Here is a 13,588-nt window from a genome sequence, read left to right on the forward strand (position 1 = left end):
CCAGTATCTGTTACAACCTCTTACAACCCAAGTCTTTGTATGAGGTTTTAAAAGGAAGCTATCAGAAGTATAGTACAGGTATTACTAATGAAGCAAAGTAAATTAGTGAAGTTTCTCTCCAGACAAGAGGTATTTCTTCACTAGATCTGGTTTCTATCATACCATTTATTCAGGTACAAAAAAGTGAGTCTGAAGCTAATTTAGGAATCCTTGCTTGGGGTGGCTGCTTAGCTCAGACCATTGATGAAGGAATAATTACTTCAATCTTAGGTGTATTCTGTTAAAAAAACGGGCTTTTTGATCTCTGTCTGTGCCTTGTGTTGCTGCCTGTGGCATCAGTTGAAATATTTTTACACTTTACTACTACAAGCAACACTCAAATGTTCCAGGCTGTGCCTGAATTGATCATTGTCTATTGCTGTGTACACGATATAAAACACATTATAGATAACACAGTATCGTACTAAAACAGTCCTGTGCATAAGACATCTTCTCTTGTCTGGGAAAGACAATATGCTGAAATAAAACAAAAAAATTCCTTTGTTTGCCACATGGATAAAATACCTTTAGGTGCCTCTAAAGAAGAGGTGTCAGTGAGATAGATGAGCCAGGAAATTGCTTGGGATGGAGGGTAGAGTACTGCATAGTAGCTTTGAAAATTCAGAAGAGGCCATTGTAGAGGAAAAAAGAAACACGACTGCTTTGAGCAAGAACTAAATTGTCAGCAACCCTCATAAATGTCATTAAATAAATGTGCAAGTGAACTATCACAAACTGTTAGAAACTAAAGCATTGAAAAGTTTGTAATTAATGGTTTTGCTTTCTTCTTGACAGACAAAAACTTATGATTCTGTTACTGATAAGTTTATGGACTTCTCCTTTGAAAAGGTATTTCTCTTCCAAACCCTTGTTCTGTGTTTATGTTTATGATTTCATGATTTCTCTCTCAAAGCAAAAATTATACAGATGTTTTTTTCTCCAAGACACACAGTGCTTACATGCTGTTTTATAAACGGATGGAGCCAGAGGAGGAAAATGGCAAAGACTACAAATTTGATGTTTCATCAGAATTGCTGGAGGTACAAGTTGATTTGTTTTAACAGCAATTTTAAAACACTCTAGGAGGCCCTAAACACATCAGAAATCTGAATAAACATAGGAAAGCAAAAATAATTTAAATCATTGAGGTGACAGTCCTTTCATTTCACTGTCTTCCTTAGGAGATTGTCATGGGATAGGAAGGGAATCAGGATTTACATTTTACGTGAATTTTAGATGTTTTCTCATTCTGTCCTGTACATGGGATAAATCCCTTTTTACCACCTGGAAAATCTAATCTCCCTGTTCCCTCTGGCCAGAAGTGTTGCTTCAGCATCTGCATTTTAGGTTCTTAGTTTAAAATGTCTCTTCATTCCTAGCCAGCAAATCAGATCATGTTTTTATCCTTTTTGGTCTTAAAAATATTAATCGATTTTATCAGAGTTAAATGTTTAAACCATGTTGCTGCTAAAATCGCTATGAATTGATGTGATCAAAAGCATCACTTTAGAGAGAGGAACAGGGGATGTGGCATGAAATCTTGTTCTGATTTAATGATGGAGATTCAAATCTTACTCTTTAGGAATTTATCAGAAGTTCTCAGAGCTCATCAAGCTTTGGGTTAGACTTCAGCTGTGATTGTTTTTAAACTTGTTCTCAAAATTTTAGCCCAAAACTCTGAGGAATTAAATTGTAAAAACTAGGCCACAGAAAGAGGAGATGGTTTGAAGCTCTGTTCTGCAGTCTCATGGCAGGCAAAACCAATACTGGCTATAGTATGAGTGAAAGAGCTTTGAGCCAATTCTTAAACTAAAGAGAGTGCTTTCAGAAATAATTTTTCATACAGAAAAATGTTGGGGTTTTTTTGCCTTGGAATCATTTAAATATTTTTAAAATCATGCTTAAGTAGTGAAATAAACTGCTTTCTTGTATCTGATGGTAGCATTTTTTCTTCAGTGGATATGGCATGATAACATGCAGTTCCTTCAAGACAAGAACATTTTTGAACATACATATTTTGGGTAAGTTTTTCTTTAAAAATGTAATATTAATGCTTCTTTTCTTCTTGCAGATTATCATTATTTATTTTAATTAACAAATAAAATTACTGACTCTAGGTTTATGTGGCAGTTGTGTAGTAGCATCCCAAGTACACTACCAGATCCAAAAGCGGTTTCTCTGATGACAGCAAAGGTAAGAATTTCCAAAGAATCTCATCTTCTGTTAACTATTTCCTTGTTGACATTTTGATTCATGCATTCTAAATTAATGGTGCCATTTTTTTTTCCAGTTAAGCACTTCCTTTGTACTAGAGACATTTATTCATTCAAAGGAAAAGGTATTCAATTTACTTGTAAATTCTCATTAAGTAGCTGCATGAACCTAGTGAAAAGCAGATCTGTACTTTCCATTTTAAAAGTGGGATTTTGAGCTATAAAATTGCCATATGTGATGCAAAGTTAATGTTTAGAGTGTCATTTACCACATTTATAGTGAGCACTGCACAATGGAATTTTATTTCTGTGTAAAAATATATGGACTGGTATTTTTCTGTAGGTGCAACGTATTGTTAATTCATAAAACTTTTATTGTTTATAATTATATTCTTAAGATTTTCTGCTTTACTGAACCATTTAGAAATGTTTAAATATTATGCTGGAATTCATTATTTGAAGTTACAGTTTTTTCTGTATTTCTTTTCACAGCCTACAATGCTTCAGTGGATTGAACTGTTAACAAAACAGTTTAATAACAGTCAGGCAGCTTGTGAAGTAAGTGACTTAGGAACTCAGCAAAGTACAAACCAACTTTCTATATATTGTTTAACTTTCCTGGAGGTTCGTATCCCTGGAATATTTTGGACTATGAACTACTTGTATTTGGTATATTTGTGCTCTGTGAGATGAAATTCATCCTTTTGATTGCTGCAGATCCTGGGGAATGACTTTTTTATTTACAGAAACCTATGTTGAGACCACAGGCCAAAACCATTTTGTCACTGGAATAAGAGAGAGCCAGTGTCACAGACTCTTGATTTGATCAATTATTATGTAATAATTTGTGTAATGAAGACGTGCTTGAATTAACTCACACAAGAGACGTGGAAAGACAGAGAATTCTGTGTGGTCTCATTGAAAGCAATTTTAAGATAGTGAAGAAAAGTTTGAGAGTATTCCTGTGATAATTTAAATGTACACGGAGCCTAGCACAGACTGTGTCCTGAAAGGAATTAAATCCATTATTGTTTTATAAATTGGTTCTAGGTTGATAAATTATGTGACATTCAGTGTTTGGATATGCAGTTGTCTCAGTGAGGTGGAGCCCTAAGATGTTTGAGTAAAGACATTTAATATAATAAGAATACTCAGGTACAATTAAAATAAAAGTGAGACCATTGATTCTTTGTTTTAAACTGTCTTTCCTTGTGACTCAAACAAAATTCTGGGAGTCAGAAGACTGAGCTGTGTTATTTACTGAGTCTGGCTCAGAATGAGTCATCCTCTATTAGTTTTATACTTTTTGGGTCTCTGGAGGCCGTGAGGCTTTTCCATGTGGTAAAATGCAAAAGGGATCTAACTTGGGAAGCTCTTTAATCCTATCACTCTTCTGCAAAATTCTTCTAGTTATGTATGCCTTATTGTAAGCATAGTTTTTATGCTGTTGACATCACTTTACAGGATAAGTGTGTTCTTCCAGGTAATTTTCTAATGGCATGCAGAGCACAGGGATAAGAAGATACCAGACATAAATTTATATTGCTGTTTATTGCTATTGATCTTTTATTTCTTTATTCCTTCATGCACAGAAGACTTTTAGATTTCCCTTGGATTAAAACTTGCTTATTCCTTAATAATAGTAACATCGATTTCTCTTCAGACTTTATTATCATGCAAAAAAGAAGATTGGACTAGAGCAAGTGTGGAACAAAACTAACACAGTATGTATCTTCTGCAGTGGTTTTTGGATCGTATGGCTGATGATGATTGGTGGCCAATGCAGATTCTAATAAAGTGTCCCAATCAGATTGTGAGGCAGGTAAGAAAAAAAAGTTCCTTTCCAAGTCAGGTGACTGCTTGACCTGTGACCAGAAACAGACAATTATGATGGCTGTGATTCTGACAGTTTTATTGAATACCTGTAATTGTCTGATTCTTCTCCATTCTTGCAATTGATTTAGGGAAGATACTTGGCCATGGGGGTGTTACTATTTGAAACAACCCCAGCATAGCTGTACAGTCAGGATCACTAAATCACAATAAGTGAAAATTAAGGTTTCTATGACTCCCTCATGACCTCTACAAATCTGAACACTTTATACTAAAAAATTGGGATTTTTCTGAGTTAACTCAACAATGGTTCATCAAGCTCCATCTTCAGAAAACAGACAAACAAAAAACCCCAAACTGTTTACATTCGGTACTCCTCAAAGCCCCAGTTTGAAACTTCTGTAGTAAATTTTTGTGGATAGAGGTAATTTTACAGTATTATGCCACAAAGCTTTGTTCCCCTTTTTTGGGAAATACTTTTTAAAAAGCCCTCTATATTAGTAGCATTTGGACATTCACAAATCCAATTATTAATAGTGTCACTTTCAAGTGTACTTTCTTTGCAAGTTGTTAAGTTATAAACTTTAACAGTTGTTCTATCTCACATGAATTCTTCAGTTGGATTTCTGGTTATTAAAGTGATATTTCCACATAGGCCCATAGATAGTTTTTGTATGCAATGCATCAGTAAAAGAATATATTTCATGGGAAAACACTGTGGAAGGTCTTAGGCAAGGTCTTCTCCTGATGAATGCTTTAAATTTTCACATGAATTCCTATGAGCCAGCAGCAAAATTAAAAAATATCTTGCCAAAAATACCAAAATGTTTCAGAAAATAGAGATAGAAGAAAAAAATAGAGTCGTGTTTCGGTGCACGCCGATATTAAAAGCTGGGTTTAGGATTCCTCCATGAGATCTGTTCATAACAAGCAGGTTTGACGCTTCTGTTAGAATACCATCTCAGCTTTTTCTTTCAAACTTTGAACCTGTGAAGAGCTGGCAGTGGGACTTGGAGACAGAATATTCTTTGCTTAGGAATGTCATATTGACCTTTTTTAAAGGACTGAAGGTGTGGAGTTCATTCCCTTCTCCCTTTGCAGATGTTCCAGCGCTTGTGTATCCACGTGATCCAGAGACTGAGGCCAGTACATGCGCACCTTTATCTGCAGCCAGGAATGGAAGACTGGTAAAATAAACCCCCTGCAAACTTCTGTTCATTCCATGCATTGCTGCAGCTGCTTTTATTAATGAGTCACTCAGAACAGTCATGTAAAGCTGAAATTGTGCTAATTGTTCTTCGTTATTCTGCCCAAACTTGAATTCTGATTTATTTAAGAATACCAGTAGGGTTGCAAAGGGCAGTGTCAAATAGTTTGAAACATTTTGTCCCTTAGAGTAGGTTTTCAGCATGCTCTTTATTTTCCCTCTCATTTGGACAGTGCAAGTGTAAACCTCACTCCTTAGATTTGAGAATCCTCCTGTGAATTGGATCTGGTGGCACGAAGGTGGAGGTTCTTATTTGTACATCCAGCAAAAGAGGTTGGAGATCAGCAGTTCATCCTATAACTAAATCACAGGTTTTGTCAAAAATGAGAAAGAACCCTCTTGGATTCTCCTTTGCTCTGCTTGTTGTCAAGAAAACTGTCAATTTATCTCTGGTTAGGAAGTACTTAAACTCTTTGATACATGAGGAGAAGAAAAAAGTGTTTTTTCTTTAACCTCTTGTGTTAAAGTTGTGACTGTGATCATAGATTTTCCCCAGAGCAAAAATGGCAGGGTTAGTAATAACTATCCTGCCACATCAAAATTCAGAATATGAAGATACAATTTTCATGACAAAAAGTAGAATTTAATTTGCTTTGGAAGCCTCACTTGAGTCTGTGGCTTGGTTTTGTTCAGTGACAAGATGCAGCCTTGAGCAGATGTCTGAGGCTGAAGGTGGATGCTCTCTGCCTTGCAAGGGTGTGTTCAGGAGGGTGCCTTGCCTTGGTTCCATAGCTGCAATTGCATTCTCATTAAGTCCGACAAGCAAACCAAGAGCGTGATTTTAAGTAGGAGATCCCCAATGCTGTTGTTCTAAGAGTTCCTTTCCTGGGCAGCATCTTGGTTCGGAACACTTAATTTGACAAACCTTTAGCATTTCAAGTGCCTGGTGCTCCCTTAGCTTGGGCTGTGTTGTTATCCAGGCTGTGGATAGGGGTGAGAGCAGGACAGAGCAGGAATTTTGGTGAATTCCTTTGAACTGGCTGAGGATGACTTTCTGCTGTGTGTACTGTGTGAAATACCCACCCTGGCTGTTGTTGCTGCCAGCTCGGATGACATGGACGGGCCCGTGGAGGACATCGGGAGCCGCTCGTGCGTCACGCGCTTCGTGAAGACCCTGCTGTCCATCATGGAGCACGGCGTCAAACCCCACAGCAAACACCTCACTGAGTACTTCGCCTTTCTTTATGAATTTGCCAAAATGGGAGAAGAGGAAGTGAGTATAGCCTTGGATCTGGGGAGTTGATGGTGTCTGTGCACAAGTGTATTTTGAAGTAATTCCATCCCTGCGTTTTTCAGAGCCAGTTCTTGCTCTCTCTGCAAGCCATATCCACCATGGTCCATTTCTACATGGGAACCAAAGGGCCTGAGAACGTAAGTCTGAGTATTTTATGTAACAAGGGCTCATCTTTCCTGTTTTACATCTGTGATCATTACTGCTGTGTGTCTTGAATCACCTTTCAGCTTTTAAATTAAAATTGCTTCACTTCCACAATTTTTTTCGATGTTTAAGTGAATATAATATTTTTAAAAATGTGTTAAATTGACTATTAGTGTTTAGGTGCTGAGTAAAAGCTATTAAAGTTGCCCTTAACTTGATACTAATGGTAATGCTATTAGCAGTTGATTACTTTCTCTTATTGTACAACTTAGGTTCTTAAATTTACCTGGGTTTTTTTTGTTAAATGGACTATATCTTCAGCCAGCCTACCTCTTGCATTTGTAAATACAATTTAGCTTATGCAGAGTGATTGTTTCAATGTGAAAATCAGTGGATTAGATACTTACCTGGTTTGATTCATGCAAGTTGATGAAGTTGTTTGGAATAAAGGACAGAATATATGCAAAGACCCTTTGAAATGAGGACTCAAAATGTCCACATTGAAGTTCTCTGGTTTTTCCTTAGCCCCAGGTTGAAGTGCTTTCTGAGGAAGAAGGGGAGGAAGAGGAGGAAGAGGAAGACATCCTTTCTTTAGCAGAAGAGAAATACAGGCCTGCTGCACTTGAAAAGATGATTGCCCTGATTGCTCTTCTGGTGGAACAGTCTCGCTCAGAAAGGCAAGAGCTTCAGATAAAACAAAATCAATTTAGAATTCATAGTTGAGACGGGACTCAGAGATTTTTATGGCTTTCTCTGAGGGTTTTATTGTGGGCTTTTTTAACAGCAAAAATAAGCTTGTATGTGAGCCCATTATATTTTTAATAACTTAAAAAGAGGTTGTCATTTTTGACCAAGTGAAAGACTTGGGTTAAATACCTGAACACGTTCAATTGCCCACATTTGGTTTTCTTTTTTTATCTCATTCAAATGCAACTTCTTGTTGTTGTTGTTCAGTTTTGCATCAACACCTTTATTGTCTCTTGTATATTGTGATTCTGAAAAATATGAAATAACACTTAGTCCTGAGTGTGTCCCAAACCATAATCATGGCTGAAGTAAAATGATCATTTTCGTTTGTATTTTAGGCATTTGACCTTGTCACAAAATGACATGGCAGCACTGACAGGAGGAAAGGTAATCAAGTTCAAAGTGACTGCTTTAGCCTCCCAAACCCTCTGTGGTGTGTAGCTGTTGGCAGTGTACTGTATCTGCTTATTTGTTGCAGGGCTTCCCTTTTTTATTTCAACATATCCGAGATGGGATCAACATCAGGCAAACCTGCAACCTCATTTTCAGTTTGTGCCGGTACAACAATCGCCTTGCAGAGCATGTGAGTACAGGGGCCTGTAGCTATTGAAATCTCCTCTAATAAGTGTCATGGGGTAATTGTTACTTTTTTAACTGTATAAACAAAAGTCTAAGTGAGTTTTGTGTGTTTTCTCTTCAAGATTGTGTCCATGCTGTTCACATCTATAGCAAAGCTGACTCCTGAGGTATGTAAACACACCACCTGTCTAGTAAATAATCTGTAGTCGTATTTCCCTGGTTTAAATCACAGAAATAATTGCTTGCTCCCCAAAACTCTTGCATGGAAGATGATCCATGGAAGTTTTTGTGCCATTAAATGAAGTCTGACTGCACTGTTTGTGAAGTTTTGTAAAACAGAAATTTGCTATGCCACTTAGGATGGAAGTTTTATTCAAATCAAGTAACATTTGTAGATTCTCCACTAGTATGAATTTCTTTCAAAAAGTTGGAGACATTAAATTATTGTGTGCAAGAATAAGTGGAGATAATTACTTATTATCTGGCTGTTCAAGATTTGTGGCACTCTGCAGTTCTGTGCTGGCAAACACATTTCTCATTCAGAGTAAATTCTTGCCCTGGTAATAACAGAAATACTGAGAGTTCCAAATGGATTCCAGATGCAAAATGTGTAATTATAGTTGTAACCACTTTGTTGAAACGTTGTTAAAAGCTGGGTGAGTCTTGGCAGTGTAAACCTCAAAATGGGATGCTTTTGGGTAAACTTCCCAGGATCTGTATTCCATGTTATGTAAATACTTAAAACAATAACTTCTCTGAGCCAGTGAAGTCTTCTGTAAATATAAACCAGAATAAATCGGTGAATTCTTCAACAATGGATAGCTTGATTCTTTCCTTTTTCCAGGATAATGTCTATATTTCCTGTAATACATACATATAAATAAATAAATATGTATTTCCTGTAACTTTTCCTAGACTGATCCTGCCTCATATTATCCTCCTGCTTTGCGCTGACTGTAACCAGTGGCTTAATTTATAGATATATATGGATTATGTACAGATTGAATAGTAAGGGATTAAAGTATTATAAATGTTCATGTCTGAAGTTCATAGAAATCTTACAGACATTGGGGTTGTTAAAAAAATACTCTTAAAAATGTGGATGAAATTAAATAGATGAAATTGGGTACTTTTCCCTTTTCTGCATTACAGGCGGCCAATCCTTTTTTCAAATTGCTCACCATGCTCATGGAATTTGCTGGTGGACCTCCAGGAATGCCACCCTTTGCTTCTTACATTCTGCAGAGGATATGGGAGGTACAATATGTAAAATAAAACAGCAGATAAATTGTCTTTCTCTTGTTGGTCCTTTTATGTCTCTTTTGCATTTTGTTGTCATCCTTCCTGCATCAGTCCATGATTTTTTTTATTACCATTCCTCTTCTGAATAAACAGGAACAGCCAATAGACATTAAAAAGTTCTGTTGTAACTTAATGCAGGGTTAATGGCTCTTTCAGTTTAACTTCAAGTTTTAGTTTAATGAGAAATTAATTGATTCATAATAAGGGCCTAGAATACTTTTTCTAGACAAATTCCACATCATTTTCTAAGTTATCCTTTTGCAAGGCCTGTAAAATGTTTCAACACCCATCATTTGGTTGTGGGTTTTTTTGGCCTTCATGTACAGATTCCATGACTATTCATTTGACATTTTGGTTCTCTGTAAAATGTAAAGTGTAAAAAATTACCACTTTTAATGCATAAAATAGTGCTGAACTATTTTATGAGTCTGCTGGATAATTGCTGTGTGCAGGACAAGCCTTGGTTGTGTTTCTAAAATGAGGGAGAGGCTTTTTAACCAAGTCGGCACCGGGACGAGTTCCTTGATCTGAGGCATAGATGAGCAATTAAAGCTTTCTCTTCACCTACCTGCTCTCTGAGTTCCCAGTACAATTTACTGTCTTCATTCCTGGCTGAGAACAGCATGGCCAGTCTGGAGTCTGCTGAGGACCAGCTCATTCCCTTTACTTCCCTTTAAAACATGGGGTTGCAGCACTGTGGGCTAGGACATGGATTGCTGATCCACAGGGTATCGTCCTGGTCAGGAGTAGCTGTGGGGTCACAGGTATTGCCAGTGATGTGATGGATGAGCTGTAACTGCTTCACCTCAGGTAAAGGGAGTTCAAAGAGCACATCTCGAGGGGCACAGTGACACCCAGCTGGTGACACAGGTCCAGGGATATAAATTGTGCAGGCAGGGGTGTAAGACCCAGCAGTGAATGAACGGACTTGGGGAGTAGAATCTACTTTTACAGCCACTGCAGCTTCTAGAAGTCATTAAAAACTGATTGAGCTCTGCAGACACTGAGAAATGATTGTCTCTTTCTTAGACATTCCCTCCGGCCATTCCCCAGGAAACCTGACAGAGCAATTTGTCATTTCTAAATAAAGGGAAGAGATTGTTCTAAAGGTGTTTATTTTTAAAATGAGATTAAAATTTTATAAACGGAGTTATGGTCGTGTCAGCTGCTCATATTCTTCAGGTGGAGTAGAGGAACTGAGAACAGCTTCAGCAACCCAGTACCTACTCTGATTCCTTGGGGTAAAACTTTTTCTTGTCTGGCCACCTGGGCCTTGAGGTAAAAAAGAAAGTAGTTTTTAAAAACTAGCAAAAGAACAATCTGCATTTATTGTCCTCGTGTCAACAGATTTCCGGCTACACAGAGCCAGAAAAGTACAGGAAGCCTCATTTTCTCCTTATTCTCTGAAGGTTTGCTGACTGCACAACAGCACTCATTGCCTTTGGAAAATGCAGGATGAATTTATTCCTTGAAATTGTAAATTCAATAAAAAAATGTAATAGTTACCCTCAGCATGAAGCTGCATGAACATCTTTGCATACCATTTTTGTTCTTTTGATGTAACTTACAAAAATACTGATTCACTGTTAAGGTTTTGTGTTAGATATTTCTTTAAAATACTTGTTTATAAAGACAAGGGTGTTCCATCTTAGTGCTTAATATTTCAACTCCTAAATATAATATGCAGAAAGAATAGGCAGAGTAATTTCCCGGGCTTAGATTGAACTTTCAGAACTGTGAACAAGGTTCAGAAGTACAAACCGGTGAAATTCAGTAAGCTTTTCTTCGTGTGCAGAGCAGCTCAGTCTTGCAGGTGCTTTGATAGCCCTAAGTGATTTTAGAAAGAAATGTTGAAAGTCATTTTAGGGGTTTTTAATACAATCAGGGCATAGTAGGAAGATTAATGTATTCCTTTTGATTTTTTCCCCTCTCCTTTAGGTCATTGAGTACAACCCCTCACAGTGCCTGGATTGGCTGGCTGTGCAAACACCTCGGAACAAACTTGCTCACAGCTGGGTCCTGCAGAACATGGAGAACTGGGTTGAACGTTTCCTTCTGGCACACAACTACCCTCGAGTGAGAACTTGTAAGTGAATTTTAATTGGAGGAAATTTCTCACCTGTTGCAGTGAGTTGCATGCTCCTGTATTTGTCTTTTCTTCCTCTTACAGTTGGCTTAGAATTGCTGGGTTTTAAAATCTTAGGATAACTGTGGTGCCTTATCCAGAGGTGTTACCAGTTTTGATGAAAACTGTGTTTTCATTTGGTAAATTGAATGATACATTGGTAGGTTCTTTATTTTAAGTGGTCAATCTGCAAGGTCCAGGAAAACATAAAGAAGGAGAAGAGGTAATTCCAGAGGTTTTCCATTGTGTCCATCACATCGCTGTACAATAGGTGGGAATAGTACATGTTGTTCTTCCACAGTAATCTTGAGCTGAGTCCTTTGAACTTGTGGATCAAGGAGAAGCCACCTGTGCTTTCTCCCAAATTCCAGGGTGTCCTGGCTCACTGGTTTGTTCTGCCAGGAATCACACTGTCACATTGCCCGAGAACATTTTCAACCTTCCCCGTGTCAATATTTTTTCACAAAGGAGACTCCACAGTACAGGCCACTGACCTTTAACACATTTCTGTGGCTGAGGGAGATGTGAAAACTGGAGGTACAGCTTTGCAATAGGCTCCAGTTGTAAACATCTGTGAGGAGGTAATGACCTCTTGATTGAGCAGTGGACAACTTCAGTCATGGAAAACCTCTGGGATGCGTTGTGTGATGGGATCTGGGATCACATTCTGTGGTGGGATGCATTGTGTTAGCACAGGGAGAACCAGGCAGCAGACAGGGATGTAGGTAGCACATCCCAGCACCACTTCTAACATGCTTTGTACTGTTCTTATCCACTTGGATTTTTTTTCTAGTGTGAATATAGTAATACCAGATTCTGTAAAATGCTTTGAAATCTGTAAATGCTTTGAACATGCAGTGCAGTTTAATTGCTGTTAACATGGCTGTTAAGCAGGTGTGTCACTGTCAAAGGTGTAACAAATCTGTTTTTATTTGAAGCTGCAGCCTATCTCTTGGTGTCGCTTATTCCAAGCAATTCCTTCCGTCAGATGTTCCGATCGACCCGCTCTCTGCACATCCCCACGCGGGACCTGCCCCTCAGCCCCGACACCACAGTAGTTCTGCACCAGGTCTACAACGTGCTCCTTGGCCTGCTCTCACGAGCCAAGCTCTACGTCGATGCTGCTGTTCACGGCACCACCAAACTGGTGCCCTACTTCAGTTTCATGACGTACTGTTTGATCTCCAAAACCGAGAAGCTCATGTTCTCCACTTACTTCATGGACTTGTGGAACCTCTTCCAGCCGAAGCTCTCGGAGCCGGCCATCGCCACCAACCACAACAAGCAGGCCCTGCTGTCCTTCTGGTACAACGTGTGCGTGGACTGTCCCGAGAACGTGCGCCTTATCGTGCAGAACCCCGTGGTGACCAAGAACATTGCCTTCAATTACATCCTCGCGGACCACGACGACCAGGATGTGGTGCTCTTCAACCGCGGGATGCTGCCCGCCTACTACGGCATCCTGCGCCTGTGCTGCGAGCAGTCCCCTGCCTTTACCAGGCAGCTGGCTTCTCACCAGAACATCCAGTGGGCCTTCAAGAACCTCACCCCTCACGCCAGTCAGTACCCAGGAGTAAGTGACCGACGCCACAATGCACCAGTCCATCGTTCCTGTGTCCCCTCTCGCCCAGGGTCTCTTGTAACTTAACAAACCCGGTGGCGAAAGTATTACATGGAGGTTTCCTGGTGGAAGTAATTTGTGTCTTTAGATTCATTTGCTAGACCTTAGTGGGGATTGGGTTGGGTTTTCCTTGCTGTGTAGCAGCTGGAGAGCTGTTGTTTTCTGGGAGGAGGCACTGGTGTTTCCACTGTTCAGTATTCCAGCCTAGTCATAAGAAACAAGGATTAGGCTTTGATGGTAGTCTCTAGAAAGGAGGTTGCATTATAACAGAGGCGAAGGAATTCCCAGTTCCTTCTTTGCTTTCATTTTCTGGAATAGGGCCAAGATTTAGCCTGTTGCATTCCAGGGGCGGACAGCCTGGTGTTCCCTCTGGGAAGGAACACCCACATACCTTTGGCAGGCCTGGGTGTTACGTGTCAGTACAACACAGTGACACCTGCAGCAGAGAGCAGGTGCTGGTTAAAATAGGCTCTGTGTGATGCTC

The 13,588-nt window shown here is 39.1% G+C and overlaps 1 protein-coding gene across 8 annotated transcripts in view; it reads left to right on the top strand.

Annotated features, from left to right (window-relative positions):
• Positions 1 to 13,588, top strand: part of USP34 (ubiquitin specific peptidase 34) — a 110,886-nt gene that overhangs the window by 85,485 nt on the left and 11,813 nt on the right. For 4 of the 8 annotated variants that reach the window (XM_066177867.1, XM_066177871.1, XM_066177869.1 and 1 more), the window contains exons 52-68: positions 835 to 888; positions 984 to 1,079; positions 1,996 to 2,060; positions 2,157 to 2,232; positions 2,330 to 2,377; positions 2,745 to 2,876; positions 3,994 to 4,074; positions 5,187 to 5,272; positions 6,397 to 6,565; positions 6,649 to 6,723; positions 7,256 to 7,407; positions 7,816 to 7,864; positions 7,956 to 8,060; positions 8,179 to 8,223; positions 9,209 to 9,313; positions 11,297 to 11,444; positions 12,422 to 13,056. In XM_066177867.1, the coding sequence (XP_066033964.1) occupies positions 835 to 888; positions 984 to 1,079; positions 1,996 to 2,060; positions 2,157 to 2,232; positions 2,330 to 2,377; positions 2,745 to 2,876; positions 3,994 to 4,074; positions 5,187 to 5,272; positions 6,397 to 6,565; positions 6,649 to 6,723; positions 7,256 to 7,407; positions 7,816 to 7,864; positions 7,956 to 8,060; positions 8,179 to 8,223; positions 9,209 to 9,313; positions 11,297 to 11,444; positions 12,422 to 13,056 (2,121 nt within the window). The remainder of the gene's footprint in view (positions 1 to 834; positions 889 to 983; positions 1,080 to 1,995; positions 2,061 to 2,156; positions 2,233 to 2,329; positions 2,378 to 2,744; positions 2,877 to 3,993; positions 4,075 to 5,186; positions 5,273 to 6,396; positions 6,566 to 6,648; positions 6,724 to 7,255; positions 7,408 to 7,815; positions 7,865 to 7,955; positions 8,061 to 8,178; positions 8,224 to 9,208; positions 9,314 to 11,296; positions 11,445 to 12,421; positions 13,057 to 13,588) is intronic. The other 4 variants (XM_066177870.1, XM_066177872.1, XM_066177874.1 and 1 more) reach the window with 1 other exon arrangement.

The sequence above is a fragment of the Chamaea fasciata genome, unplaced genomic scaffold, assembly GCF_029207755.1.
Source record: "Chamaea fasciata isolate MVZ Bird 193981 ecotype frontalis unplaced genomic scaffold, bChaFas1.0.hap1 SCAF_3, whole genome shotgun sequence".
NCBI lineage: Eukaryota > Metazoa > Chordata > Aves > Passeriformes > Sylviidae > Chamaea > Chamaea fasciata.